At 34.4% G+C, this 27,469-nt stretch overlaps 1 protein-coding gene across 1 annotated transcript in view; it reads left to right on the forward strand.

The window, feature by feature from the left end:
- The window catches only part of CBL (Cbl proto-oncogene), a 94,674-nt gene that overhangs the window by 23,468 nt on the left and 43,737 nt on the right, over positions 1-27,469 (forward strand). The window contains 4 exon segments of the mRNA XM_006912610.3: positions 22,086-22,232; positions 23,900-24,056; positions 25,782-25,903; positions 26,237-26,374. Of these exon segments, the coding sequence (XP_006912672.1) occupies positions 22,086-22,232; positions 23,900-24,056; positions 25,782-25,903; positions 26,237-26,374 (564 nt within the window).

The following is a 27,469-nucleotide window of genomic DNA, read 5'->3' on the forward strand; positions in this document are numbered from 1 at the left end:
GTGTCAAATCCCATTAGTAGATAATAGTAGCTTATATCTTTGTGTTGAGAAGTTTGGGTTTGATGGGAAAAGATTCCCACTTAGATTAGGAATGCTCTTCTCTCACAGTTGGGAAGAGGGCAGCACCATGCTCCTGTGTCTGTTTTGTCCAGGAGAGCAATGATAATGGCTTGAACCAAAGTGGTGGTAATAGAGATGGAAAAAAGTGAACAGTACTTGATGCATTTTAAATTTAGGGACATATGACCTGTTAATGAATTGGGTAGGTTTCTGGTTTGAACAACTGGATAGGTGGTACAGTGAGATGTCATAGAAAGATATTAGACAGGGGAAAGACATGTTCTGGCTTTTTTTTTAAATTTTACACAATGACAGTATTGGCTGCTGTGTAGGAAATGGATTAAGCTTATGGCAGTAGCAGTGATGGAAGTAGAGGGATAGGTTACAAGGTTTTTGCTGTAGGCCATATCCTAGAGATAAGATAACTTAGACTAGGGAAGAGGAAATTGGACAGATAGGAGACAGACTGGAATTAGAATCAATAAGAATTACTGGTAGGTTGGATAAGAGGAAGATGGAAAAGGATGACAGGGAAGAATCGAGGATGACTTGTAGGTTTCTGGTCTTTAACTCTGCCAGTGGCAACAGCCTTTACTAAAATGGGGGAATTCAGAGTATGGATGTGGATAGAACTAAATTGAGAGTGAAGGGAATCGAGTTCTGTTTTGGACATGTTTGAAAGAGTTTTATGAGCTATCTAAGGCAACATGTCAAGCAGGCAATTGGCTATATTTGAGTTTAGCGTTCAGAGGGAGAGGTCTGAAGTAGAGGTAAAAATTTAGTGGTATTCAGAAAAGTATTTAAAGCCATGAGAGTGGACAGAATAGTCAGGAATGGAGATTCAACAGGTGGCACCACTGTGGGAGAAAGAAAAGAAAGAATAAATTGAAATACCCAACAAAGAAAATTAAAAAACAAACACCCCCCCAATGGAAAATGAAATGAATAATCTACAAAATAAGAAATAAAAAATACCAAATATGAACATTAACAGAACAATCTGGTTTACTAGTCTTAAAATAATTTTGTTTTGGCCCGCAAAATTGGCAAAAAACAAAACAAACAGACAAAAAAACCCCAGAAAACCTACTGATACTCAGTGTCAGGAAAATGACTACTCACATACCTTACTGTGATAGGAATGAAATTGGTTTAGACTTTTTGTGTGTGTGTGGGGGGAGGGGCGGGCGTATTTAGAAAGATTTAGAATTTTGCTCAGTATTTCCACATTTAGGAATTTATCGAAAGGAAGTGAGAAGGAATTTGGGTTAAAGTATAGATACAGAGAGCTGTTCATTAAGATGCTTTATGTAATAGAGAAAAACTAGAAACAACCTAAATGTTCAGTATCAGAAGATGAATTATATAAATAAAAGAAGCTATGGTGCACTATGTAGACATTAAAAATTTTTGTTGATTAAGGTTAATAGTAGGCACGCAGTGTATTAAAGAAATAGGTGAAGGTGGTCAAAAGGTACAGACTTGCAGTTATAAGATAACTCCTGGGGATGTAAAGTACAATTTGGTGACTATGATATTTCTATAAAAGAAAAAGAAGTCTACAGAATTGTATATATAACTAATAAGATCTCATTTCTGTAAAAAGTATTTAAAAATATAGTAAAAAAACCCCAGAAGAAATGATACCAAAATGTTGATAGTAGTTGTTTCTAGGTATTGAAATTAGAAGTAGTTTTAATTTTTTTTTTTCTGTTTACATTTTCTAAATTTTCTACAATGAATATGTAATCAGTCAAATTATTTTTAAAAGAAGAAAAAACTGTGATACTTCTTAGGTGATAGCATGGATTCACAAGGCCAATCTGAAAAACTTTCCATTTATTGCAGCAACATAATTGGTCAATTTGGTTGATCCAAGTCAGATACAGTACTAAGTCCTCCATCTTGAGAAGCTAGATAGCTTAGTCGAAATGGACAGGGAGAAGTTTAATGAAAGTGAACAGTCACATTTAGTTCTTAACACCACATGTACAACAGTCCAGACAACCATAAGTTACTAAGGTTTAAATGTTAACACATCTAAACATTCTAAGAAAAGTAAAATCTTTAATTAGAAAATCTAAGGGTATGCTATGTATTAGTGCCTAAAGTACCTGGTCATCTAAAATTTTTGTTTATTAATATAGGTTTTTTTTTAACTTTTTGGTTTCAAGACCTCTTTACATTCTCAAAATCACTGAAGATATCAAAGAACTTTTGTTATATCTATCAATATTTACCATATTCAATATTAAAACCAAGAAATTTAAAAATATTTAAATAGTTAAAATAACATTTAAACAACATTGAAAAACAATAGTAAGCCCATTACATGTTAACATGAAAACATTTTTATGGAAAATGTTTTTAAATTTTTACATTTTTACAAGTCTTTTAAAATCACCTCAGTGAACATTTTGTACTTTGTTACATTAAAATCCATGATCTGTCTTGCACTTGGAATTAATCTTTTACCCATGCATGATTTTGTAACAGCAGGCATTGGTCACTTGAAAAATATTGGTTCATTAGATTATGTAGATTTTCCAAGTATTGACATATCATTATAAATTCATTAATTAAATCTCACTGGAAAAGTTTTATTGGGAGAGCTCATGGTGGTGGATGTAAATTTTCCAAAATTCTAATTTTTGCTTTAAAGCTTGAGAGTCTTATCCCAGCAACAAAAAACTATCAGTTGTTTTCCTTAAAGTGACAGGTCACTTTATTTATGTTGGAGAAACTGTCTGCCAAATACCCAAGTCTGAGTAACCATACTTTGTCAATTAGTCATTCTTTTAAGTAAAAATGGTGTTTCATGCCATATAAAAATCTTACTCAATGGTGAAAGACTGAGAGCTTTCTTCCTGATACCAGGAACAAGGCAAGAATGTCTGCTCTCACCACTTCTATTCAACATAGGTTTTATTCAACATATGAGGTTCTAGCTAGAGCAGTTAGGCAGGAAAAAGAAATAAAAGGCATCCACAAAGGAAAAGAGGAAGTAAAACTATTTGCACATGATATTGTTTGTAAAAAAAATCCTAAGGAATCCACTAAAAAACTAATAGAACCAACCAGTAAATGAGTTCTGCAGAGTTGCTGGATACAAGATCAACATAAAAAATCAATTGTATTCTATACAGCAGCAACAAACTATCCAAAACTGAAATTAAGAAAACAATTGCATTTATAATAGCATCAGAAAGAATAAAATAGGAATAAATTTAACCGAGGCAAGATTTGTACACTGAAAACTACAAAATGTTGCTGAAAGGAGTTAAAGAAGACCTAAATAAATGGAAAGACACTTCATGTTCATAGATTGAAAGCCTTAGTATTGTTTAAATGGCAGCATTCCCCAAATTGATCTGCAAGTCCAATGCAATTCCTATCAGTATTCCAGCTGCCCTTTTGCAGAAATTGACAAGCTGATCCTAAAATTCATAAAGAATCTTGAGGAACATGGAATAGCCAAAACAATCTTGAAAAATAAGAAAGTTTGAGGACTCACACTTCTTGATTTCAAAGCTTTACTACAAAGCCACAGGAATCAAGATGGTGTGGTACTGGCATAAGGACAGACATACAGACTATTCAATGGAATAGAATAGAGAGCCCAGAAATAAACCCTTACACATATGGTCAGTTGATTTTCAACAAGGATGCCAAGACCATTCAAAGGGGGAAAAGGCAGTCTTTTCAACAAATGGTGCTGGGGAAACTAGATATCTATATCCAAAAGAATGAAGTTGAACCCTTACCATATAGCATATATAAAAATTAACTCAACATGATTAAAGACCTAAATTTAAGAGCTAAAAATATAAAACTCTTAGGAGAAAACAGGTGAAATCTTTATAACCTTGGATTGAGCAATGATTTTTTGAGTATGACACCAAAGCATAGACAATAAAAGAAACAATAGATCATTTGGACTCCATCAAAATTTAAAACTTTATGCATCAAAGGACACTAATGAGAATGAACACACAGCCTACAAATTGGGAGGAAATATTTGCAAATCAAATATTTGATACGGAATTAACATCCAGAATAGTAAAGAACTACTAAACTCAACAACAACAAAAAACCTGTTGAAAAAATGAGCAAAAAATATGAATAGACATTTCTTCAAAGAAAATACACAATTGGCCAGTAAGCACATGAGAAGATAATCAGTATCAGTCATTAGAGAAATGCAATTCAAAACCACTAGTTAACCACTTTATACCCATTGGGATGGCTATTATCAAAAAAGGGTAACTAACAAGTGTTGACAAAGATATGAAGACATTGAAACCCATGTGTATTGCTGGTGGTGATGTAAAGTGGTGCAATCACTGTGTAAAACAGTTTGGCGGTTCCTCAAAAAGTTGAAAATAAAATTACCATATGACCCAGCCATTCTTCTTAGGTATTTACCCAAAAGAATTGAAAGCAGAGACTTGAACAGATATTTGTACACATATGTTCATAGCATTCATAATAGCCAAAAGGTAGAAACAACCCAAGTGTCCTTCAGCAGATGAGTGAATAAACAAAATGTGGTCTATACATACAATAGAATATTATCCAGCTATGAAAAGAAAAGAAATTCTGATACATGCTACCACATAGATGACCCTTAAAAACATTATGCTAAGTGAAAAAAGCCAGATAGAAAAGGACAGCTGTAGACACAGAAATTACAGTAGAGATTACTGGGGACTGGGTAGAGGGAGAATAGGTAGTTTCTGCTGATTCCGTTGGGATGATGAAAAAATTCTAGAAATCAGTAGGGGTGGTAGTTAAACAACATTGTAAATGTACTTAATGCTACTGATTTGTACACTTAAAAATAGTTAAAATAGTTTACAAAAAATGTTCTATGAAGAAAGGACCACTTAACTAACCATTGCAGAAGAGCTCAGAGGACAACCATCATTACAACAGAAGTGCTTTTTGTATACTTCTCATTTTGTCACATAGAATATTTAAAAAGTCCTAAACAGTTGAGATTTAATAAAATTAGTAATCTTTCATGCTTCATCAAGGACATTCTTATGTGCAACTAGCCTTTTACTTTTACTGCAAGTTGTGGTGAAGAATACAGTGACTACACATACAGTTTAGTGCTACTATTTTGATTAATGTTGAAGCACCAGCAGGCTCCCACCATTGCTTTGTGTGGTCAGTGTAAATATCAGTACAGTGGAAAAGACAAATCGTGTTTTAGTATTACTATGGAAATAATTTTAACATTACAGACTCCCTGAAAGGGTCTCACAGACTTCCAGTGACAGTGTAGCACACTTTGAGAACCGTTGTATAAATATATACATTTTAAAAATGCTATAGTCATATGATAGGGAATTAAGAAAGTAGTGAGTGATTGACGCTACTGTCATTTTGGTGTCGTTCCTTCTAGTCTCTTAAAGAGTAAGCTTTTCATGATGTTATACCATTCTAATATGGCTTTATAATTCTGGAGCAAGGCAAGCTAATCCTATCTTTTGTGGTTGAACCGGTATACATTTCAAAGGAACAGAATATCAAGGCTGGTAAATAGATATTAATAAGTGTCCTATGGGTAGTTTGTAGCTGCTTAGATTCCTCTGTTGAGGGGTTTAGTGGGAAAAGTTTCTAGGGTGGATTAGAAGTGTCTTCTTTGGACATGGGAAAGAGGTATGAGAGGACGCTGATTTGTTCTCTGTATTCTTTTAGTCTAAAATTTATAGTTTCCACCAAATTTGAAAATTTGTATTCAAAAAATTTTTTTCATTCCCTTTTTTCTGCTTTACTTTAGAGGACTCCATTTGTATGTATATTTGGCCACTTGAAGTTGTTTCATAGGCCACAGATGCTCTCTTCATTTTTCCCATTGTTTTATTTTGGGTAGTTGGTATCGCTCTGTTTTCAAGTTAATTGATCTTTTCTTCTGCAGTATTTATTTAATCTGTTGCACATCTTTTCTATTTTAGTTTTCATTTCCAAAAGTTAGATTTGGATCTTTTTAATGTCTTCCATGTACTTACCACATGCAAATCTTTCTCTACTTTTTTGTACATGTGGAATATAATTATAATAAGTATTTTGATATCCTTGTCTGTTAATGCTGTCATTTGTGTTGCTTATGGATTTAATTCTATTGATTTTTTTTTTCATTCTCACTAAGAGTCATATTTTCTAACTTCATTGCATGCTTAGTAATTTTTGATTGGATGCCAGACATTGTTAATTTTACCTTGTTACATGCTGGATTTCGTATTCTTATAAATATTCTTGAGCTTCGTTCTGGGACACTACTGAGTTACTTGGAATAGTTTGATCCTTTTAAAGTTTGTTAGGCTAAACTAGAAGAGCTTTTAATCTAGGGGTAATTCTCCTCCCACTCCATGCTCTCTGAATTACAAGATTTTTTTCCCCTCCTCTCTGTGTGAGAGCTGGGGAATGTTCTTTCTGCTCCTGTCCTCTGTTTGAGAACTGGGGAATGAAAAGAACTCTGCTCCTTTTCAGGTGGTTCTTTCCCCAGCCTCAGGTATTTTTCCTGTGCTGATGTGTGCTCAGCTGAAGACTTAGAAGGCCCCCTTTGTAGATCTCCAGAACTTGCTCTCTGTCTAGCTCTCTTCTGTCTTGTGTTCTGCATGGAGAACTCCAACTTCCATGGCTTCCCCAGATACAATTCTTCCTCAACTCAGAGAGACTGTCGGATTTGCCTGGGTTCTCCCTCCCAGTGTTGAGCCCTGGAAGCTTTTCAGGCAGTAAGTTCAGCCAGTCATAAGGTTCACCTCATTTGTTTCCCCTCTCTGAGAGATCAAGGTCCTCTGCTACCTAATGTCCAATGTCTGGAAACGTGTTATTTCATATGTTTTGTCCAATTTTTTAGTTCTTTCAGATGGAAGGATAAATTCATTCTCTGGATTTTCTCCTCCCTTCCCCCCTGGGGAAGAATTATGAAAATAGCATCCCATTCAAAATATATATTTTCTTTTTTTAAAAAAATATTTTTTTGTTTTTCAGTTACAGTTGGCACATGATATTATATGAGTTTCAAGTATATAATATAATGATTAAATACATAACTTACAAAGTAATCATTCTGATAAATCTAGTACCCATCGGACACTGTACATATTTATTACAACATTGTTGACTATATTGCTTACGCTGTACACTCACTACATACCCATGACTATTTTGTAACTACCAATTTGTACCTCTTAATCTCTTCCCCTTTTTTACAACCCTCCCCACCCCGACCTCCCTCCCATCTGGCAACCATCAAAATGTTCTCTGTATCTGTGAGTTTGTTTCTGTTTTGTTTGTTAGTTCGTTCTTTCGATTCCATATGTAACTGAAATCATATGGCATTTGTCTTTCTCTGTCTTACTTCACTCAGCATAATACCTTCTAGGTCCATCCATGTTGTCTCAGATTTCATTCTTTTATATGGCTGAGTCATATTCCATTGAACGTATGTACCACTTCATCTTATCCATTGCATTTATCGATGGACGCTTAAGTTGCGTCCATATCTTGGTTATTGTAAATAATGCTGCAATGAACATGAATTTGCATGTCCCTTTGAAGCACTGTTTTCGGTTTCTTTGGATAAATGCCCAGAAGTGGGATTACTGGGTCCTTGTCTCTTGTTATAGCCTTTGTTTTAAAGTCTATATTGTCGGATATAAGTTTGCTACCCCAGCTTTTTTGTTTGTTTCCATTCATGAAATATCTTTTTCCATCCCTTACTTTCAGTCTGTGTGTGTCTTGATCTGAAAGGATTCTCTTGTAGGCAGCATATGTAAGGAAGGGTCTTGTTATCTTATCCATTCAGCCATCCTATGTCTTTTGATTGGAGCATTTAATTCCTTTACATTAAAATAATTATTGATAGATGTGTAGTTATTGCCATTTTATTATTCATATTTTCGATCTTTTTTCTTCTTAAAGAACTCTCTTTAACATATCTTGTAATACTGGTTTGGTAGTGATGAACTCCTTTTGCTTTTTCTTGTCTGAGAAGCTCCCTACCTGTCCTTCGATTCTAAAGGATAGCTCTACTGGGTAGAGTAATCTTGGTCATATGTCCTTGCTTTTTAGCACTTTGGATATTTCATGCCAATTCCTTCTGGCCTGCAAAGTTTCTGTTGAGAAATCAGCTGACAGTCTTATGAGAGCTCCCTTGTAGGTAACTAACAGCTTTTCTCTTACTACTTTTAAGACTCTCTCTTTGTCTTTAACCTTTGGCATTTTAATTATGATGTTTCTTGGTGTGGCCTCTTTGGATTCATCTTGTTTGAGACTCTGCACTTCCTGGGCTTGTTCATCTATTTCCTCTGCCAGGTTAGGGAAGTTTTCCGTCATTATTTCCCCAAATAGGTTTTCAATTCCTCTCTCTCTTCTTCTGGTACCCCTGTTGTGTGCATGTTGGTACACTTGATGTTGTCCCAGAGTCCCCTTAAACTATCCTAATTTTTTAAGGATTCTTTTTTTTCTTGTTGCTGTTCTGTTTGGGTGTTTTCTGCTACCTTACCTTCTAAATTGCTGATTGGATTCTCTGTTTCATCTAATCTACTGTTGATTCCCTCTAAGATATTCTTCATTTTGGTTATTGTATTCTTCATTTCTGACTGGTTCTTTTTTATGTTTCCTACTCCAGTTTTGTGTTTTCTGTCTCTTCGTTGAAGTTCTCACTGAGTTCATCTACTCTTCCCCTGAGTTCATTGACCATCCTTATAAGTGTTTTGAACTCTGCATCTGGTAGATTGCTTATCTCCATTGTTTTATTCTGGAGCTTTGTTCTCTTCTTTCATTTGGGACATGTTTCTTTATCTCCTCATTTTTGCTGCCTCCCTGCATTTGTTTCTATGTATTACATACAGTTGCTATGTCTCCCAGTGTTAGTAGAGTGGCCTTATGTAGTAGGTGTCCTGTGGAGCCCGGTGGAGCAGTCTCTCTGATCACCTGAGCTGGGTGTTCCAGGTATGTCCTTTGTATGGGTTGTATATGCCCTCCTATTATAGTTGAAACTTGCTTGCTGTTGGCTCATCAGTGGGATCAATACCCTTAGACTAATTGGTTGTGAGGACTGGCCATGACTACAGTGGAGGAGCTTTTGTGCACGGGCAGACCCCACAGAGTAGGATTAGCTTTAGCAAGTCTCTGTGGTGCCTGTCTAGTCTGTCCTTAAGTGGGTCATCCTCAGATTTGGCCTTGAGTAGTGTTTCCAGACCCCGAGATGTGCTGTTGCGAGGGCCTCTTGGGGTGGGCTTGCCATAGGCCAAGTTCAGCTGTAGCTTGTGCCCTGCCTTAGGCTGTCTGGCATAAGCCACCAAACAATTTTCAGTTGGCCACCACCACTAGCCATCTTGGAGGTGCTGTAAGAGGCCAAGCCCCAAACCGAGACCAGCTGCTGCTGGGTGGGCTTGGGGCTGTTCAGTAAGAGATAGGGGGTATGCCAAAGCCAGATGCTGTTTGGGTTTTGTGAACGTTTTAGAGATTTTAGTACAATCTGCATCATGAACCAAGACAGACCATTTGTATGGAAAAGCTTTTTGTATGGAAGCGGCTTGGGTGGGTCAGCAGATTGGGTGGGGCAGGGTCTCAGGGAATCATCAGAGCCGGGGGCAACCGGTGTTAGCCAGGTTGATAGAGACTCAGAATTGGAATCAGTCTGCACCTGTACGCTAGGTTGCAGGGAGAGCTCAACAAAGGGCCAATAGATTCTGCCAGCACTTCTGTCTGGGAGAAAGTTGCCCCTGAAGCCAAACAATTTCGTTTCTCCCCATATGTTCCTGGTGCCTTTCGAGCTGCTACCCCTGCACTGGAGCTCAAAGCAAGTTAGTCCGTCAGCAACTAAGTCTATGTGAGGATCATTTAAGGGGAACACCTGAGACTCCCACAACCTTCTGACTTACTTTGTTCCAGTGTGCGCTGGTTTTCACAGCCAAAAGTTGTGGATACTTCTCTTCTTGGCACTGGTGCTCCAGGCTGGGGAGCCTGGAGTGTGGCTGGGAACCCTCACTCCTCTGGGGAAATCTCCACAACTGAGATATCCATCTTGATATTTTAACTGTCACACGTGGGTATGGGACCAGCCTGTTCTATGTCTCCACTCCTCCTGTCAGTCTTAAGGTGGCTTCTTCTGTATGTCCTTAGTTGTAGGACTTCTGTTCAGCTAGACTTTAGGTGATTTTCAATGATGGCTGTTCTGTAGTCTAGTTGTAATTTTGATATGGTCCTGAGAGGAGGCAAGCATAATGTTTACCTATTCTGCCATCTTGACTAGGACCCAGTCTTTGTATTTTCATCTTGGCTGAAAAGAGTCTCAGTCTAAAATTTAATTTGGGATTTCCCCAAATTCAGATACATTTAATGTTTATCAGATGCTTGCTGAATACCTGAAAATTTCAAAACTTAGTCTAATCTTCCTCACTCACTCTCTACCTTGTCACATAGATTAATTGAACACTTATCTATTTGCCAGGTGCTATGTATTTATTGTTGAGCAAAATTAACTTGGCCTTTGATTTTTTTGTAAGGACTTTTTTTTTTCTTCTTACTTTATAGATTTAGAAACATGTAGCTAGTAAGTGCCAGAACCTTTTTTATTTTTTAAAGCTCATCTCCCAAATGTTTATTACCAATTTACTTTGGTTTTCTTTGTTTAAATATAAAGGAATAGTGGCTATATATTTCATTCAGTATTACAGAAATGATCCCTGGAGGCCATACTTTAAGTACCATATGAAATAGTAAACTATATAAACTTAGAGAAGTTAAAACATATTTTAAGAGGCATGTCTTTTGAACTCAAAAATATTCAGTAGTGTAGTTTACCACAGAATTATGTATTCATATAACAAGAGAATTTCACTCAAAATATTTCTAATAGGACATTGGCTTGGTTATGCACCTAGAAAGAGGGACAGTGAAGATACCCTCCTCCCCTCAAAGAATCAAATGTTAACTTTTATAAAACCAGAGCAGAGCATTATGGAGAGGTAGGCAGTGCATGTCAAGTAAGTAGAATGCACAAAAGCTTTTTCTCATCACGTTGCTTTAATTGTGCCAACCAAAGACATGCTTTAAAACCTTAATACTTGTGAAGTCTAAAACTACATTTAAATTACAAATCTTCAAGCAGAAGCTGGAAAGCTGGGCTACAAGAATGTCTTTTTGCCAGGCCATAGTATACAATGTAGCAAATGCTTACTAGAGATACCTAGTAGTATGAAAATGTTGGAAGCATTGTGAACTTTAATCCTGGCAACCTATTTTAAAAAAATTTTACTTGTTGTATATTGAACTTGCAATGTATGTTTTCTTCAGAAAGCTTAAATTCAGTGTATTAAATTTGTTAAACAAATGGAATAAAAAACATTCGTTAGCATTTTTTTCCCTCTCTTTGTTTAAACCTCCCTCTCTTCCTTTTATGTGCAAAACACCCATCTGTCTTAGTGCCTAATAAAATGTATCTAGGTGGTTGAAATCCAGGTTGAAGTGTTCAGAGTTAATATTTCTTAATTTGTTTCATTCTAATTCTTATGGCATTTTTTCTCAGATTATTTACATTTAAAATAATTAGTTGAATATTTTATTTTCTCTATAAAGTTGAACCACATAGATAATCGTGATCCTTCCTCTTCTGTTGCCCTAACTGCAAAGAGCGTGATTAGAAAGCCCCTTAGGAAGAAAGTCTTCCATCGTCTTTTGTGTTAACAGGGAGCTAAATTCCCTTGACATGAACCTTTTGTGCAGGGCTCAGAGTTTCATGTTCATCATCTCTTGTCTTCTACTCAGTCATCTATCTCATCTTGATTTTACTTCTGTAGTATCTCTCATTTGTCTTATTTTACTACCCATGTTCAAGCTCCCATTACCTTCCGACTGCAGTACTATCCTAATTGATTTCTCTGCTTTGTCATTTCCCCTGTAATTCATCTTGCATACTGCTGTCATTTATGGCCTTAAAACAGATTGGATATCATTCCCATTTCTAAACCCTAATGACTTCCCACTGCATTTGTAATCTCTCTCACACTGAGAGTGTATCTCTACATTTTGAGTCCCGCTGATGTTTTTGTTTTGTCATATGCTACTATGATTCTACATTCTAGACACACCAGTCTATTTGCCAGTCCCTCCTTGCACTCTTCTGCTGAGTCTTTGCTTTAGTCATTCCCTTGGCCTAGAATCCCTTTCCTTCCCATACTGTCTATTGAAATTCTGTTTTTCCTTAAAGTCCAAGATGGCTCCTAAATTATACTAGTTTTAGTTAGTGGTTCTTTCACTCATGTTCTTGTGACACTTTGTTTTTGTTTAGTTTGCCAGATTCTACCCAAGTATGTGAGTCTGCTTTGATAACCAACTGGCTAGACAGGTCCAGGAAGACTTTCTTTACTACGTTATCTGACATTGTCTTTGTTTAAAGTTTCTTAAATGTATGTTAAATTTAGTAAAATACTACTAAATACTAAGTACTACTAACTAACTAAAATACTAATACCAGAGTTTCATACACAGAATTAGAACTTGAAGAGGATTATTTTTAATGGAAATACATTAGGAAAATGGCAGTGATGAAGTCTTCTCTGCTTTTGATCCCTCCAAACAGTTTTAGATTCAGATAGATAAAGAAAAGTCCATGTTCTTTCCCAAGTTTTGAGAGCAGCAGAATTTAGTAGGTACTCTATATTTGTTCAGAGAAACCCTGTGTTTAAGCGGAAATGGCTGTCTGGTGTGTCATATACTCAAGAATTAAATATTAATGATAACTAGATCGACTTTCTACATATTTAATTAGATTCCATTACAGTTGTTTCCTATTCAGTATAAATTGTTTTGTCTATATACTTTTAAATTTATTTTTTAAGTTCATGAGATGAGCCTTCTGAAAGGTGGTGTTTTTTTGTTATTGTAGGGAGGATATGAGAAGTTTTGGAGGTTTCTGCATTACGTTACCGATATACCGTAAAATTCTTATGGAATTAGTAAAGAGAACTAGTAACCAGTTATCAGGGTTAATATATTTTTAGCTGTGGAGAAATGCTTCAGTCTATGTAATTTACATAGTGGTCTTTCAGATTTTGGGTTGAGTAAATTCAAAGGTTATTTTGAAATATAGAGAAATCTGATTATATTCTTGAACTCTTTAAGAAATGATGTTATAGCACCATAAGTTAATGTAGCTTTTCACCGTGATTTTAAAACTATTTTTGTTTTTTTTCAACCATACTAAAAACCAAAGGTATTAACTTATAAATATCATGCCTTGATAGTTTGTGCTTTAATAAAAATGTATCACATTAATCGTTTAAAAATATCGACTCTAGTATAAGTGATCAGTTTTAACCCATTTCCTGTTTAGAAAAAAAAAGTGCAGCTCACTGCCAGCGTTAATTTTACATAAACATGCTCTTTGATGCTAAAGCAAATCTGACTGATTTTCAGTGTGAAATTAAAATCTAAAAACTGTTCTGGGAGTATTTCTAAATAGAGTTTGTCTCTAATTCTAATGTAACAGAAATGTATGCATAAATTGGATTCATTAAATGAATCTTTGGCTAACAACTGTTTGAGAATGATGTTAATTTAGCATCATGTGGGGAATGGTACGTTTCCTAGGATTTTACATCAGCAATCGAATTACTGTATTTTGTAAATGGAAATACCACTGCTAAAAATGGAATGCTATACATAGAATGACGTCATTTGTTTCCAAAGACTATTGATATACTAGAGCATTGTGAAAATAATGATAAAAGTGAGATATTTCGTGGCAAACTTTGGGGGTAAGGTTAGGACTGTAATCTGCGAGTTATCTCAGAGTAAATGCTGCAGCGGCAAGCGCCGCTGGCGAGTATTCTTGAGCAAATGGGAAAAGGGTTAAGTGAGTTAAGAAAGAAGGAATATATCTGTGAAAATATTTTCTGGTCGGTAGTAACTATACAGTGGAGAAGCATGGCAAACACTCACTTCCTTAAGCAAGTGGTCAAGGTTAGTATCACCAGCGATGTCATTTGGGCTTATGTACCCCCTGATATGATAAGAAGGGCTCTTCCCTGCTGTGGTATTCTTTCTGTAAACTCATAACCTCAGTCAAAATATGAGAAAAACATCAGCTAAACACAAATTGAAAGTTCTACAGAATACCTGACCAGTACTTCTCAAAACCGTTAAGGTCATGGAAAACAAGAAAAGACTAAAAAACTGTCACAGACCAGAGGAGACTAAGGAAATATGACGAATAAATGTAATCCTAGATTGGATCCTGGAGCAGATAAGGACATTAATAGAAAAAACTGATGAAACCTAATAAGAGTCTAGGTTTAGTTAACAGGACTAACTGATGTTGGTGTCTTAGTTTTGACAGATGTTATCACACTAATATAATGGTAATATTAAGGGAAACTAAAACTGAATGAGGAGTGTATGGGAACACTCTGTACTATCTTTGTAACTTTTCTGTAAACCTAAAATTCCAAAATAAAAAGTTTATTGAAAAAAATCAGTTATATTTTCCAATTCAAGCTACAGATTTTATTGAACGACTTAAGTGCAAGGCAATGTGCTCACGATTGCAGGGGTTAAAGAGTATAAAATACCTTCCCTGTCCCTGCCCTTAAGGAGTTGTCATCCAACTAGGGAGTAAGACAACTGATACAAAGTAGAACGTGATGGAGCCTGTGCAAAGTATGAACAAGATGCAGTTGGTGGAGTGGGAAGGTGTACAGTGTTGGAGTGTAGATACTAAATGAAGACTGGTAAACCTGTCTTCCCCAACACACACACCAAGGAAATAGCATTTGAAATCAACTTTGTATAGGCAGGATTTCAGTAACCATAGTTACTGGAAAGGAAATACTGTGTCATAACAAATGATCCTGGGCTCTTGAATCAGACAGACCTGCTCTGCTACTTACTAGCTCTTATGACCTTGGGCAAGTTATTTAATGTCCCTAAGTCTTTGTTTTTCATTTGTAAAATAGGATAATTCCTACTGCACAGCATTATTAACAGAGTCAAATGAAATATACATGTAGTTTTGCAAAGTATCTGATACATATATAGTAAGCTCTTAATGTTAACTGTTAAGAGATGGAGAGAGGCATATATTTTTGTAACACTATTACTGGGCGACCTGGAAAGGATATAATGGGAAAAGATAGAATGTTTTGGGAAATATTGAGCAGTATATATTTAGAAAGGTGAGTCGGGATCATACTGTGAGTGCTTTGACTTATAAACTGAGCAATTTGAATTTTTTGGTGCTTATTGGGAAGTCATTGAAGATTTTTCTATAGGGGAAGTAAGGAGACTGGGTCACTTTTAAAGTTAATTTGATAAAAGCATGAGGGGAGTGCTGGCTGCTGGTTTTCCTTATACTTGGTGAATTAGATTAGCATTCCTTTAGCTTTAGATTCTGTGAAACAGCTGAGGATGTTCTGGGTTATTAATGTTGTGTGATGGTAATCTGTTACCATATAGCTTAGGGGTCTCAAAAGCAGGACAATGAGTATAGTATCAATTATACTTAATATGTTTTTAGTAAAAAAGATTATTGGTATTTTTAGATATATTAGCTTAGAACTCCTTTTGTAAGTGATGCTGTTCATTTTACTCTTTTTAAAAGCAGTTTAAGCAGATAAAAGTTAAACAGTACTTCATTGACTTCCTGTGAAGCTTTTGTTGAAAGAAATTCCGTTGTATCTATTTTTAAAGCTGATTACTGTGAGTAGAGGATGCTGCTATTGAGTTATGAATGTCATCTCAGTATGTTCTTTCTCACTCAGCATTCTTTGGATGACACTAGTGTTTGTATGTAAGGTTTTTGGAGTCTACTGAATAGGAAAAGCAGTGTAGTTATCACCGAAATGGTACCAACTAAATGAAATACTTAAAAGCATTGATAATTTCACCATTCAACAATATAATTAATTTGTCATTGTCTATATGAGTTCTTCAGCCCACACCATGGCTGAATGGCAAAGAATGGGTTATATTGTGACCTCGTTTTGTTAATATTTCACAACTCCAAAATGATATTGGCTTGTTTATCATTGTCTTAAAAATGTTAATCATTTTGAAAATTTCCCACTGGAAGTACAGGATCATTATTAGGTTCACAAATACTTTAAAAATAGATTTCAGTGTAAATTATTGAGGTTTTTCTCCCAATGTTTTATTATGAAATTTTTCAAACATACAGAAAAGTTGAAAGAATATACCTATCACTTAGATTCTACAATTAACAAAATTATTGTTTTTAAAAAGAAAGTTCTGCTTTCTTCTCTTTTTAAAAATCAAACTTTTTTGGGTCTTTGAGTAATTTTCACATGAGAATATTTTGAAATGTCTGAGATGATTTTTGATGTTTCTGTGCTATTTATTCAGAAATTATAAAATTCTTTGAGTAAAATAATTAACATATTCTGGGATTTAGCCTTAGCCAATCTCTCGTGTCAGAGTAAATAACAGTATTTTAGTTTATCAGATTAGATTAATCTTTCAGGCCCCATATATGGTTAATATAATGAATTGTTCATTTAAATTTCATAAGATATAAATTCATTTAAATATTTGGCAGGCAGGAATAAAATATACTTAAAAAATTATTATTTCTTGGGTATAATTTCTAGTCCTAGATCATATAAGGACAAGTACTAGCTTTCTCTTGTCTTTCTTCTTCAACCCTTTTATGAAATTGCCAAAGTTAAGGTTTCAAATCAATGATATAGCATAAATTTACTCATTTTTATACTTGGGATGAATTTTAAGAGTAATTGGTTTCAGCTTCCTTATATTCCATCTGAGGCAACAGAGCATTAAGCCCAGAGAGGTTAAATAACTGCCCAAGGACACAATAAGTTAATGGGAAATCAGGAAATATATTTTAGATCTCTAGTTGTCAGGTACTTTTTTGTAGAAGGAATAAAGAAAGCATGCTTGTCAATTATAGAATTTATCTCTGAATGTCAAAATGGAGTTTCAAAAAAATGTAACCCTAAGTGAGAATATCTTTATAAATACATTAGACTAATTGTTTTACAGGTTATCGTTTTTTTTCTAGAAGACCTCAGTCCCTTAATATTCATTTCTCAACCATCTTTTTCTTCTTGAAACTGTTATTGTACTTCTAAGGGATTTTCATTAAAACAAAAAAGTGTGGTTATACTCTCAGTACTTTTATTAAACAATAAATACCTTTTAATATTAGGGGTTAATGTATTTCCCCATACTATTTTTATTTTTCCATTTCCTCTTTCTCTGCAAAGTACTTTGTGGCCAAGAGTTAGTTACAAGATAGCTTTTTTTTTCTTTTCTTTTTTTTTTTTTCCCCCCAGTATTTCATGTAGTAGTAAGCTCACTTGTCAATATCATTTGAGGAGTTTTCTTTTTCTCATATTCATATAAAGCCCACTTATCCACATTCATGCTTGATCTATAGAAATGGTGATTGTTATTCCTATCAAGTTGTATTTTTTTTTTTTACTTTTGAAGCTAAAACAGGAGCTATAAATGCTTATTTAATTTTTAATATTTGTAAGTATTGGTGATATATAAATCTTAGTTCCTTATTACCTGAAATTATATACAGAAAAATGTATACCGTTATTTTAGGCTTGAGGTACATTGACTTTGAGAGTAGAACTTGAGATAGAGGGAAAAGAACTGACAGGACTTGAACTTAAAGAAAAAATTTACACTACATACAGAATTAGCATTTGATTAGGAGGAAGTTGTAAGAGAGGAAGAGGAATATGGAAGCTATAGAGTAGAAATTTTAGTTCCTTGGATATAGATGTTTAGAGTTAAAAGTAATCAAAATAACCTCCTTCAAATACTGAGTTAAGGAAAAACCTGTATTGCTACTACTAGAAATGAAGAAAAGTTTTCTCTTGAGGGCATTTACAAAAAATTGAACAGTTTTGTTCTTTTGTGGATCTTTGGAGAATTGTTTGAACATATTGTATGAATTGAGGTAACTGTTGAGAGAATTTTGAGAAGTATTGATTACTTTGTAATAAGCCCAAATATATCCATCATGTCTTATTCTAAGTTCACATGGTTAGACAGATTCTGCTGATTAAATTCTACCCTCTATACTGTAGACACTGAGCCATAGGCCTAAGGCCTTAAAATGTCATTGAACAGAATTTCAGCTTGGATCAGTTGTAAAATGCTCTGACTCATGGGCTTTTATAGATTTTTTATTTCCTCTTAAGAAATGTAATGCTTATAGTGCATATCTCTGTTGGTTTTAAGAAATGTAAGCTGGCTTTTTGGAGGGATGCATCCCTGATTAGGAAAGTGTCTTAAATTGATTTTCAGTAACTATTTCAGTCAGCACTTTGAACTGCTCTTAGGTACCTGGTGCCATTATAGCCTATGGTCAATAACTTTCCTTTTTTGTGGCTTACTTCACAAATTAAGAAAGCTTTCTGTCGATTATTTTTTTGGTATCTGTATTTTATCTCTGGTCTAGCTAGCATAGTGCTAGATACCTGGTAGATTCTCAGTGGAAAATTATTTGAAGAGTCAAAGATGCTGAGAAGGCCCAAACATCTCAAGACTCACTTCCTGTCTTTACTTCAGACTTGGCTTAAAAATTAACACTCAGAGAAGTTCCTAAGAACTTCTCAAAAATGGCAATTCTATATGACTTTCTCATAAGCTGCCTTGTTTTTCTTCAAAGCACTTTTATTTCACCAGCTGATACTTCTCCCCTGGGAATTTAAATGTCATAAAACCAGGAATTTTGTTTTGTTCATTGTATCCATTTTTAGTGCCTAGTAAATTGTAGGCAGTCAAATGTTTTCTGAAGGTATAATAAAGGTTAGAAATTGTATCAGATGCCCAAGGGGACATAAATACACATCAGAAATGAATTCAGCTCTTGTGCACACAAGTAACTATAGTACAAGATGGGTTCAGGTGACTAAGAGAACTGCAGTGAAAATGCTGGGAGTATTTTAGGGGTTTATTACTTCTAGCTGGCTTCTTAAGAAATGACATTTAAGCTGGGTCTTATTTCATACTAGGGAAACAAGCAGAGGATCAGAGGTAGGAAAAGTGAATACATATAGTAGTACATATAAGAAAAGGTGAACTATTCAATTTGGCTAAAATATACTAGTGAAGAACTAAGAAATTAGTTAGAAAGGTAGGTTAGAGCCATGTCAGTGGAAAGTCTTAAAATCAAAGCTGAGTTTGGATTTTGTCCCATTGGCACTGTGGAAATTGTTTTTTTGCTTCCTTAAAAGGAGTTATATGTGGTATTATTGGACGTGCATAGAAAGAGACTGAAGTTTAAATTATGAGGTAGGTAGGTGAACATAGTAGCAAGGAGTGTATATTAGAATAATAATATAATTCAAAGGTAGGATTGATAATGGTCAGCAAATTGACAAGTGAGGCATGAAGAATACGGGAAACGGAAGAAGCCAAGATGAGTCATTAAATAGAGAAATAGGTGTTGTCATTAAATAGAGAAATAGGAAACATGAAGAAAGAACGGATTTGAGAAGGAAGATTGGTTTAATTTTTAACATCTGGCTTTGAAGTGGCTAGCATTTGAATGGAGAAATGTAGGCATTTGGAAAGCTACTAAGGCCTCAGATTTGGGGATGGTTTGCAAAGTAGTGTTTGAAACCTTGAGACTAAAAGGAAAATAGCAGAGATCAAATTTTTGGGAAATAGCTCTATTAAGAGAATAGGGAGAAAAGGCAATGGAAGAACAAAACCAAGTAAGAGAACCAAGAGAGGACAACATTGGAGAAATCAGGAAAGATATTTTCAGGAAGAAGTAAGACACAAAACATTTTTCCAGAAAGAACTCTGTTGTAATCTAGGAAGTGTGATATATATTTTTTCTGTCATATCATACATTATCTTGCTGTACAGTTTAGCATAGTTCTTTATACATAGTAGATTTTGACAGTTTAGCATATCTTAAGGTATTCATGGAGTCTCACCTACCTATCTTTAAGAATTAACCTTTGGCAGAATGTTATATTAATATCGAGGCTCAGTGCATTATGCAGTCTGGTGTCTTGCTGAAAACCCGTGCTTTCCAGATTTTCTACCAAGTTATTTGATTCAGAGTCCCTCTGTGGTATATTCTTGATCTTTTCTATTATTTTTAAAACAGTAAAAGTCGTAACCAGCAATAAGTGAAGGATCTCAGAGTACAATGTGGAAAACAGTTAATGGAGTTTAGGCATTGAATAAGTGCTTGTATTTTTGTCTTACACTTGAGCTATTTAACATATGAATTATTTTAGACTATCTTCAAAGAATATTTTTTTTATCACTTCTATAGGTGCTTTCAGAAAGTAAATAGGAAACTATAAAGAAAATAACTTGCTACAAGTACAAGAAGACAAATATAAAAAAACCGAAGCTGATTTGTTGGTAAGCTGACTGGAAAGATTTCAGCAGCATTTAGCAGAAAAGTTAGGACTAGAGAAACTTGGTTACTTCAGTGCAGTATTTTATCCAGGAGAGACAAAGATGAGACTTACTGTGACTCTTCAGTATAGTATAAAAAGGAAAATTTCTCTCTATTAAAGAGAATTTTTAGGTAATCAAATTTGATCACAAATTGACTTGAAATTTTATGGTCCACCTGTATCACGAGAATAGACTTTTGAATACATAAATACTAATTATTGAGACAAGAGAAAATAAGCAAGTGTAATCAGAAGCTGATGTAGTGTATAACAGTATCTAAAGCATCTGTATCTTGTTCTGTGTGATAATACCATTAAAGATAAATCGAATAAAATACATGTCTAAAAGTGGAGATATTATCTGGTGTGTTGAATTTGTATTGTGTGGCATCCTTATAATTCACATCCATTAAATAGAGATTATTAGAATAAAGTTAACTAAAAAAAAGATAGAGTTATTAATTGTTAAAACAGTATTAGCATATGCACTTATGTAGAAAATTTTACATAGTGTGGATGTTAACATTTCATTTTCATTAAAGAGATGTCGTTTTTGTAAAACAACTCTTTCAGGTCTGATTTAGTGAAAATATTTGTTAGGTCCGGATATTTAAATGTCCTTTTTATTGAGAATTTACATTTATTTTTTATTGGATTAGTTGTATGGTGATTTAAAAAATCCGGAATAGCTTATGCAAAGCAGGAAATAACATGTTTTACTTTCCTAGCATTTCTTTTCTCTTGTGAGTTGAATAGTTATAGCAGTGTACAAGTTCTTATACTTATTTGTTGAATTCTCTTACTGTCATCCTAAAATAGTAAATTTATTCATGTTAATTTATGCTAAGAGTCATTAGGCCTGATTAAGATTCAAAGCCTTAAAATATATTATTGTTAATTTTTTTTCTTACTTACTATACAACATCTATTTGAATGGAGGGAATAGGAGTGGACCTAGTTGACTGGAATGGTCTTTCTGCTATTATATTTGCATCTTTCATATGATGTTAGGGCAAAAACAGTTTCTGAAGCCCTTCTTTGAACAATGATAATATAAAGTACAGTTGACCCTTGAACAACACAGGCATTAAGGGTGCCTACCCCTGACCCATGCAGTTGAAAATCCATGTGTAACTTTGACTCCCCAAAACCTGAACTACTAATAACCTGCAGTAGCCTTATTGATAACATAAGCAATTAACACATATTTTATATATGTATTATATTCTGTATTCTTACAATAAAGTAAGCTAGAGAAAAGAAAATGTTAAAATTATAAGGAAGAGAAAATACATTTACTGTACTATATATATTGGAAAAAAAAATTCTCATGTAAATGGACCCACGCAGTCCAAACCCATGTTGTTCAAGGTTCACCTGTATTTAATATCGTCAGTAGCACACATTCTTTCCTTTCTTCTTCCCTGGTTTACTATATCTTTGAATAATATTGGCCAGAAAATATATTTGAAGAGGGTTTTTATAAATGTATTTTAATATTTATGTATTATACACGTGGTGAAGTCAGTGCATTTAAGATAAAAATAATTTTATGTATTTAATTATTATGCTTCTGATCATTTGTAGGAGAAACCTAACCAAACTGTCCCTGATCTTCAGCCACATGCTAGCAGAACTAAAGGGAATCTTTCCAAGTGGACTCTTTCAAGGAGACACATTTCGGATTACTAAAGCAGATGCTGCAGAATTTTGGAGGAAAGCTTTTGGGGAAAAGTAAGTCTCAAAATAATGAATTTGAACCCATGAAGATCTAAAGCTTGTATTGTGGACTTTTGTTTAGTTTTTTATTTAGCAAAATATTTAAAATGGGAAAACATAGAGGAAAAGAATAATTTTGTGTATACCTACTTTCCAGCATTGGTAAATGCTAACATTTTCTGCCCCCACCCCTTTAAAGAAATTCAGCAGATTCAGTTGAAACCCATGCTTGAATATGCTTCTCTTCCTCTCCTCATTCATTATGTTGTTAATTGACATTCACATTTCAAATTATTTTGCTACTGCAAACAGTCCTATAGTGAACAAAATTGTATTTGTCTTCATATGCAAGAGTTTCTCTATAGTTACATAGCTAGGAGTAGCATTGATGAGTCAGGGGGTTTCATATATTCTGCTTTGCCAACTGTTGCCTAATTGTTTTCCAAAGTGGTTGTCCCAGTTTATATTCTCATAAGTAGTGTATACCAATTCCAGTAGCTCTTCAGTTTGATTAACACTAGTAATTTGAGTTGGTATATTTTGCTTTATATTCCTGATGACATGGGAGGTTGAACATCTTTTCTCATTTGTGACTGATAATCAGGATTCTTATCCTGACTTGCCTATTCCTCTTCCACACTTCTCCATTTTCCCATTAAGTTGTTTGTCTTTTTCCTGTTCTAAGGTATTAATTCTTTGTTAAATTACAGATACCTTCTCCTTGGCCATGGCTTGTCTTTCCACTGTTATATTGTATTATAAAGTACAGAGTTTTAAGTTATATAGATCTGTGTGTCAAGTATTAATTTAAATGTGCTTATATATCTGAAATTTTGGATCAAAGGACTGGAAAGGTAGAAGAAAGCAGTAAAATTTTTGAGTTGAATATACAGACCCTAACATCTCCCTTTAAATGCTTTCTTTATTTAGACAAATGTTTACATATAAAATATAGAATAATTAGCAATTTTAAAAAACCTAGTTGAAGAGAATGGAGATAAGTTTAACATTGTTCCTTTAATAACTATATTAAAAAAGAGTTTAGAATACCACTTGTTCTCTTATTTTCAGGCAGGTGAATACATGAGCTTTTCCAAGGCTTTATTTGTTTTAAAGATCTTAGGAAAGAGAAATCCCATTGTATCTCTTCCTAGCCTTATCTGGGGTTTAATCACTCATATTAAATAATTTCTTCCTCATCTCTATCAGAACTCTGTTCTTCCTTTACCTTAAGCCTATTTCTTCCTGTCTAGTCCTTGATAGTGCGGATTCCTCAAAGAACTCAGAATGTTTTACATGGTTTAAAAAAGTTAGATTAAACACAAGCTTTCAGTTAGTAAAGGCCGGGCCACAGATTACATTTATTATACCAAAGAATAATCTCTGTGTGCTTATCTAATAGAAAAAAAGGTCTGAAGAAAGATGAGAAAGGAGATTAATTTGTGACACTCTGCCACAGAATAGTAGAAAAAGACTTCTCTATTATTAATTTACTCATTAGAAAGTTAAGAAATATCTCATTTACTCCCTTTCTGTTCTCAATCCAAAATATAGCTCAGCTTCTTTAGGAGAATTGAAATTGATATTGAGAGCTTAATGTGGCTCTCTTTTCCTTGATTATAGCAATGCCCAGAATTATCTGTTACCTTACTCTGTGCCTTCTCATCCACCTCCTACCCCAGGACAATAGTCCCTTGGAAGAGCTTCCGACAGGCTCTTCATGAAGTACATCCCATCAGTTCTGGGCTGGAGGCCATGGCTCTGAAATCCACTATTGATCTGACCTGCAATGATTATATTTCAGTTTTTGAATTTGACATCTTTACACGACTCTTTCAGGTAAGATAATAAAAAGTTGGCTAAAGTAGTTATTGCCATTTTTCTGAAGAGAAAGCTTTTTTAAAAATAACACTTAGGATATTGCTTATTATAAAAGTATTTTTATTCATTCTAGAAACTATAAGCAAGAAAATTAAAACTACTCTATTTCGTATCTGTATAGATATACATACATATATAGTATTTTTTGTTAAAAATAGTAACTATGCAGTCTGCTTTCTTGTCCTCACATTTATAATCTCTTTATTATTAAATATTCTTTTTTTGCATCATTTTAATAATAGATTGTCTAGAAAATGGGTATACAGTCACATGCCACTTAATAATTTATTCTGAGAAATGCATCATTAGGCAATTCCATCCTTATGTGAATATCATAGAATGGGTTTACACAAACCTGTTGGCACAGCCTACTGCACACCTAGGCTTATTGGTATAGCCTGTTGATCCTGGGCTACAAACCTGTATAGCATATTACTGTACAGATTTAATATATCTTTGAATAATATTAGCCAGAAAGTATGTAGGTAGGTACTTATAGGTAATTGTAACACAGTGATAAGTATTTGTATATCTAAACATAGAAAAGGTACAGGAAGAATATGGTATAAAGGATAAAAAATGGTACACCTGCATGGAGCATTTACCATGAATGGAGTCTGCAGGACTGAAAGTTGCTCTGGATGAGTCAGTGGGTGAGTGGTGAGGGAATGTGAAGGCCTAGGACATTACTGTACACTGTTGTAGACTTTATAAACACTGTACCCTTAGGCTACATTAAATTTATAAACTAACATGAGACCGTACAGCACAGGAGAAAATGATGCAATCAAGAGATGGTAAACTTAAGATGTAGGAGACTACTGACATAACACAGCATACTGTTTCACATCAAACTTTTTTTCTAAGTAAAAAGAGCGCACTCTAAAATAATGATAAAAAGTATAGTATAGTAACATAGTTATTTATTATCATTATCAAGTATTATGTACTTTATATAATTGTACACGCTAAACTTTTATATGACTTGCAGTGCAGTAGGTTTATTTATACCAGCATCACCACAAACACATATGTTGCACTATGACATTATGACAGCTATGATGTCACTAGATGATAGGACTTTTTTTATGTGCCATTATAATCTTAAGAGACCACGATGGTATATGTGGTCAGTCATCTACCAAAATGTCATTACATGGTACATGACTATAATATGATGTATTTAATCAGTTCTCTGTTATTAGACAATTATGTATGTTTCCAACTTTGCTCTTTTTGACTGTTGAGATGTATTGATGCTTCAAAAAGAATTCATGTTTTCTTTTTCTAAAGATAATGTGTATATATGTCAACTTGCATAATCTTTTATTTGGAACTTCTCAGTTACATGTGCAGTCTCTGCCCTATTTTTGTTTTTTGTTTGTTATTATTTAACCTCACTACCGTTAGTTGGAAGTGCTTTAAAATTTCTTGAATTTCATTTGTAAAGTTAAATTTTTCCTTATAAAGATACGTTCATTTTTTTTTTTTTTTTAGCTTTTCGGAGTTCTTTTCTCCCAAACTTATTTGTCTTCCCTCAAAGTCTCAATATAATCAGAAATTTAGCAGTAAATGGAGAGTTCATAATTGAAAATTGAGGTGGTTTTCCTTTTGTTTTTCGTTACTCTGAAGCTGATTGTATGTCTTGAGCCAGATGGTCTGATCGATCTCTTGTCTCCTTAGCCCTGGTCCTCTTTGCTCAGGAACTGGAATAGTCTTGCTGTAACTCATCCTGGTTACATGGCTTTCCTGACGTACGATGAAGTAAAAGCTCGGCTCCAGAAATTCATTCACAAACCTGGCAGGTCAGTGCCATGAATCAGAGGTTTATTCTCCTGAATTTTATTCTTTTGTGACCTTTGTTAGAATAGAGAAAACATAATCTTTTATTAGTTTTCCAGTGGCAGTGTTTCTGCAGTAGGATTGATGCCTGTTTATCAAAGGAATTGACTCTTTCAAATCCTATGATTTGATAAACGCTTTCAAGCCACTTAAGATTTGGGCTTATGTGTCTTTGGTTTTTGGTATGGAGTCATTCAAGAATTGCCATATTGGTGGTCCTTTTGATTTTTGTCCATCTTGTCTTCTACCCTAATATAAGCATATGTATTCAAAATTCTGTTTATCTCTGTTCTCAGTTACATTTTCCGGCTGAGCTGTACTCGTCTGGGTCAGTGGGCTATTGGGTATGTCACTGCTGATGGGAACATTCTCCAGACAATCCCTCACAATAAACCTCTCTTCCAAGCACTGATTGATGGCTTCAGGGAAGGCTTGTGAGTACCTACTGTTCACCATCTGCTAGAATCTAGGAACTTAGGGACTATAAAACTTCATCATTAATGACTTTATTTCAGGTTCTTTCTACAGGTTGAGATATATGAAACATAATAAGAGGTTCTGTTGTTTTGACCTTCAAGTTCTGTAGGACTTCTGTTTTTATTTAAAAGGGATTCCTTGGGTGAAATTTCTCTACTGCTTCAGTTTTTACCATGAGTAAACTATCTTTCTCCTTTTCCAAATGTTAACATATTTTCAAGTCTATATTAGATTTAAAATTATACCAGTTAGAAGAAAATGTTACCAGTTATTTAGCCAACATTAGAGTGATTAGATGTTTGCTCTTTATGACAGTGGGCTCAGTGGCCTTCATCCTAACATCATTTTGGTTCAGTAGCATTTCTTCAGGCTTTGGGCTTTTGTAATCTATGCTAATATTTATGACTAAGTTCTTACTTATTCCAGAATTGCTATTCCTTTTGGCATTCAAATTATCATTTGGTAATCACTAAAAGTACTAACAGTTGACCAGGTATCAGAAAACTATTTATGTTTAAGGTGATTTAGGAAAATTTGTTTTCCATTATGCATCACCTACAGTAGCATTGGAACTGAAAGGGGTGCTTTTCCAAATGTCAGAGCAGTTTGATACTAGAAGTTTCCTGGTAGGTGATGTTAGTAGCTTAATTTGCTTCTTGTTACATTCTTTCTTAATTGGTGTCTCTCAGTGTTGAATTTGCAAACAATGGTATTTCAGGTCTTTAGTCCAAAGCAAATGCAGTTTAAATTAAGAATTTATACTTCATGCCCATCCATAGATGAAAATAAAGGTTGGCAAACTGGCCCACCGGCTAGCTGTTTAGTATGGCCTGCATCTGAGGTAGTTTTTCCTTTTTAAATTGTTGTTTTTTTAAAAAAATAACAACAATGAATATGTGACACAGGCTTATGTGGCTTACAAAGCCTAAACTATCTACTGTCAGTCTCTTTACAGAAGAAGTTTGTCAATCCTTGGATTAAAAGATAGAGCCTGTGGCATTGTGCCTGGAGAAAAGAATATCAGTATTTGGAGAATATCTTTTTGGAACTGT

Source organism: Pteropus alecto, unplaced genomic scaffold, assembly GCF_000325575.1.
Source record: "Pteropus alecto unplaced genomic scaffold, ASM32557v1 scaffold215, whole genome shotgun sequence".
In the NCBI taxonomy this organism is placed as follows: Eukaryota; Metazoa; Chordata; class Mammalia; order Chiroptera; family Pteropodidae; genus Pteropus; species Pteropus alecto.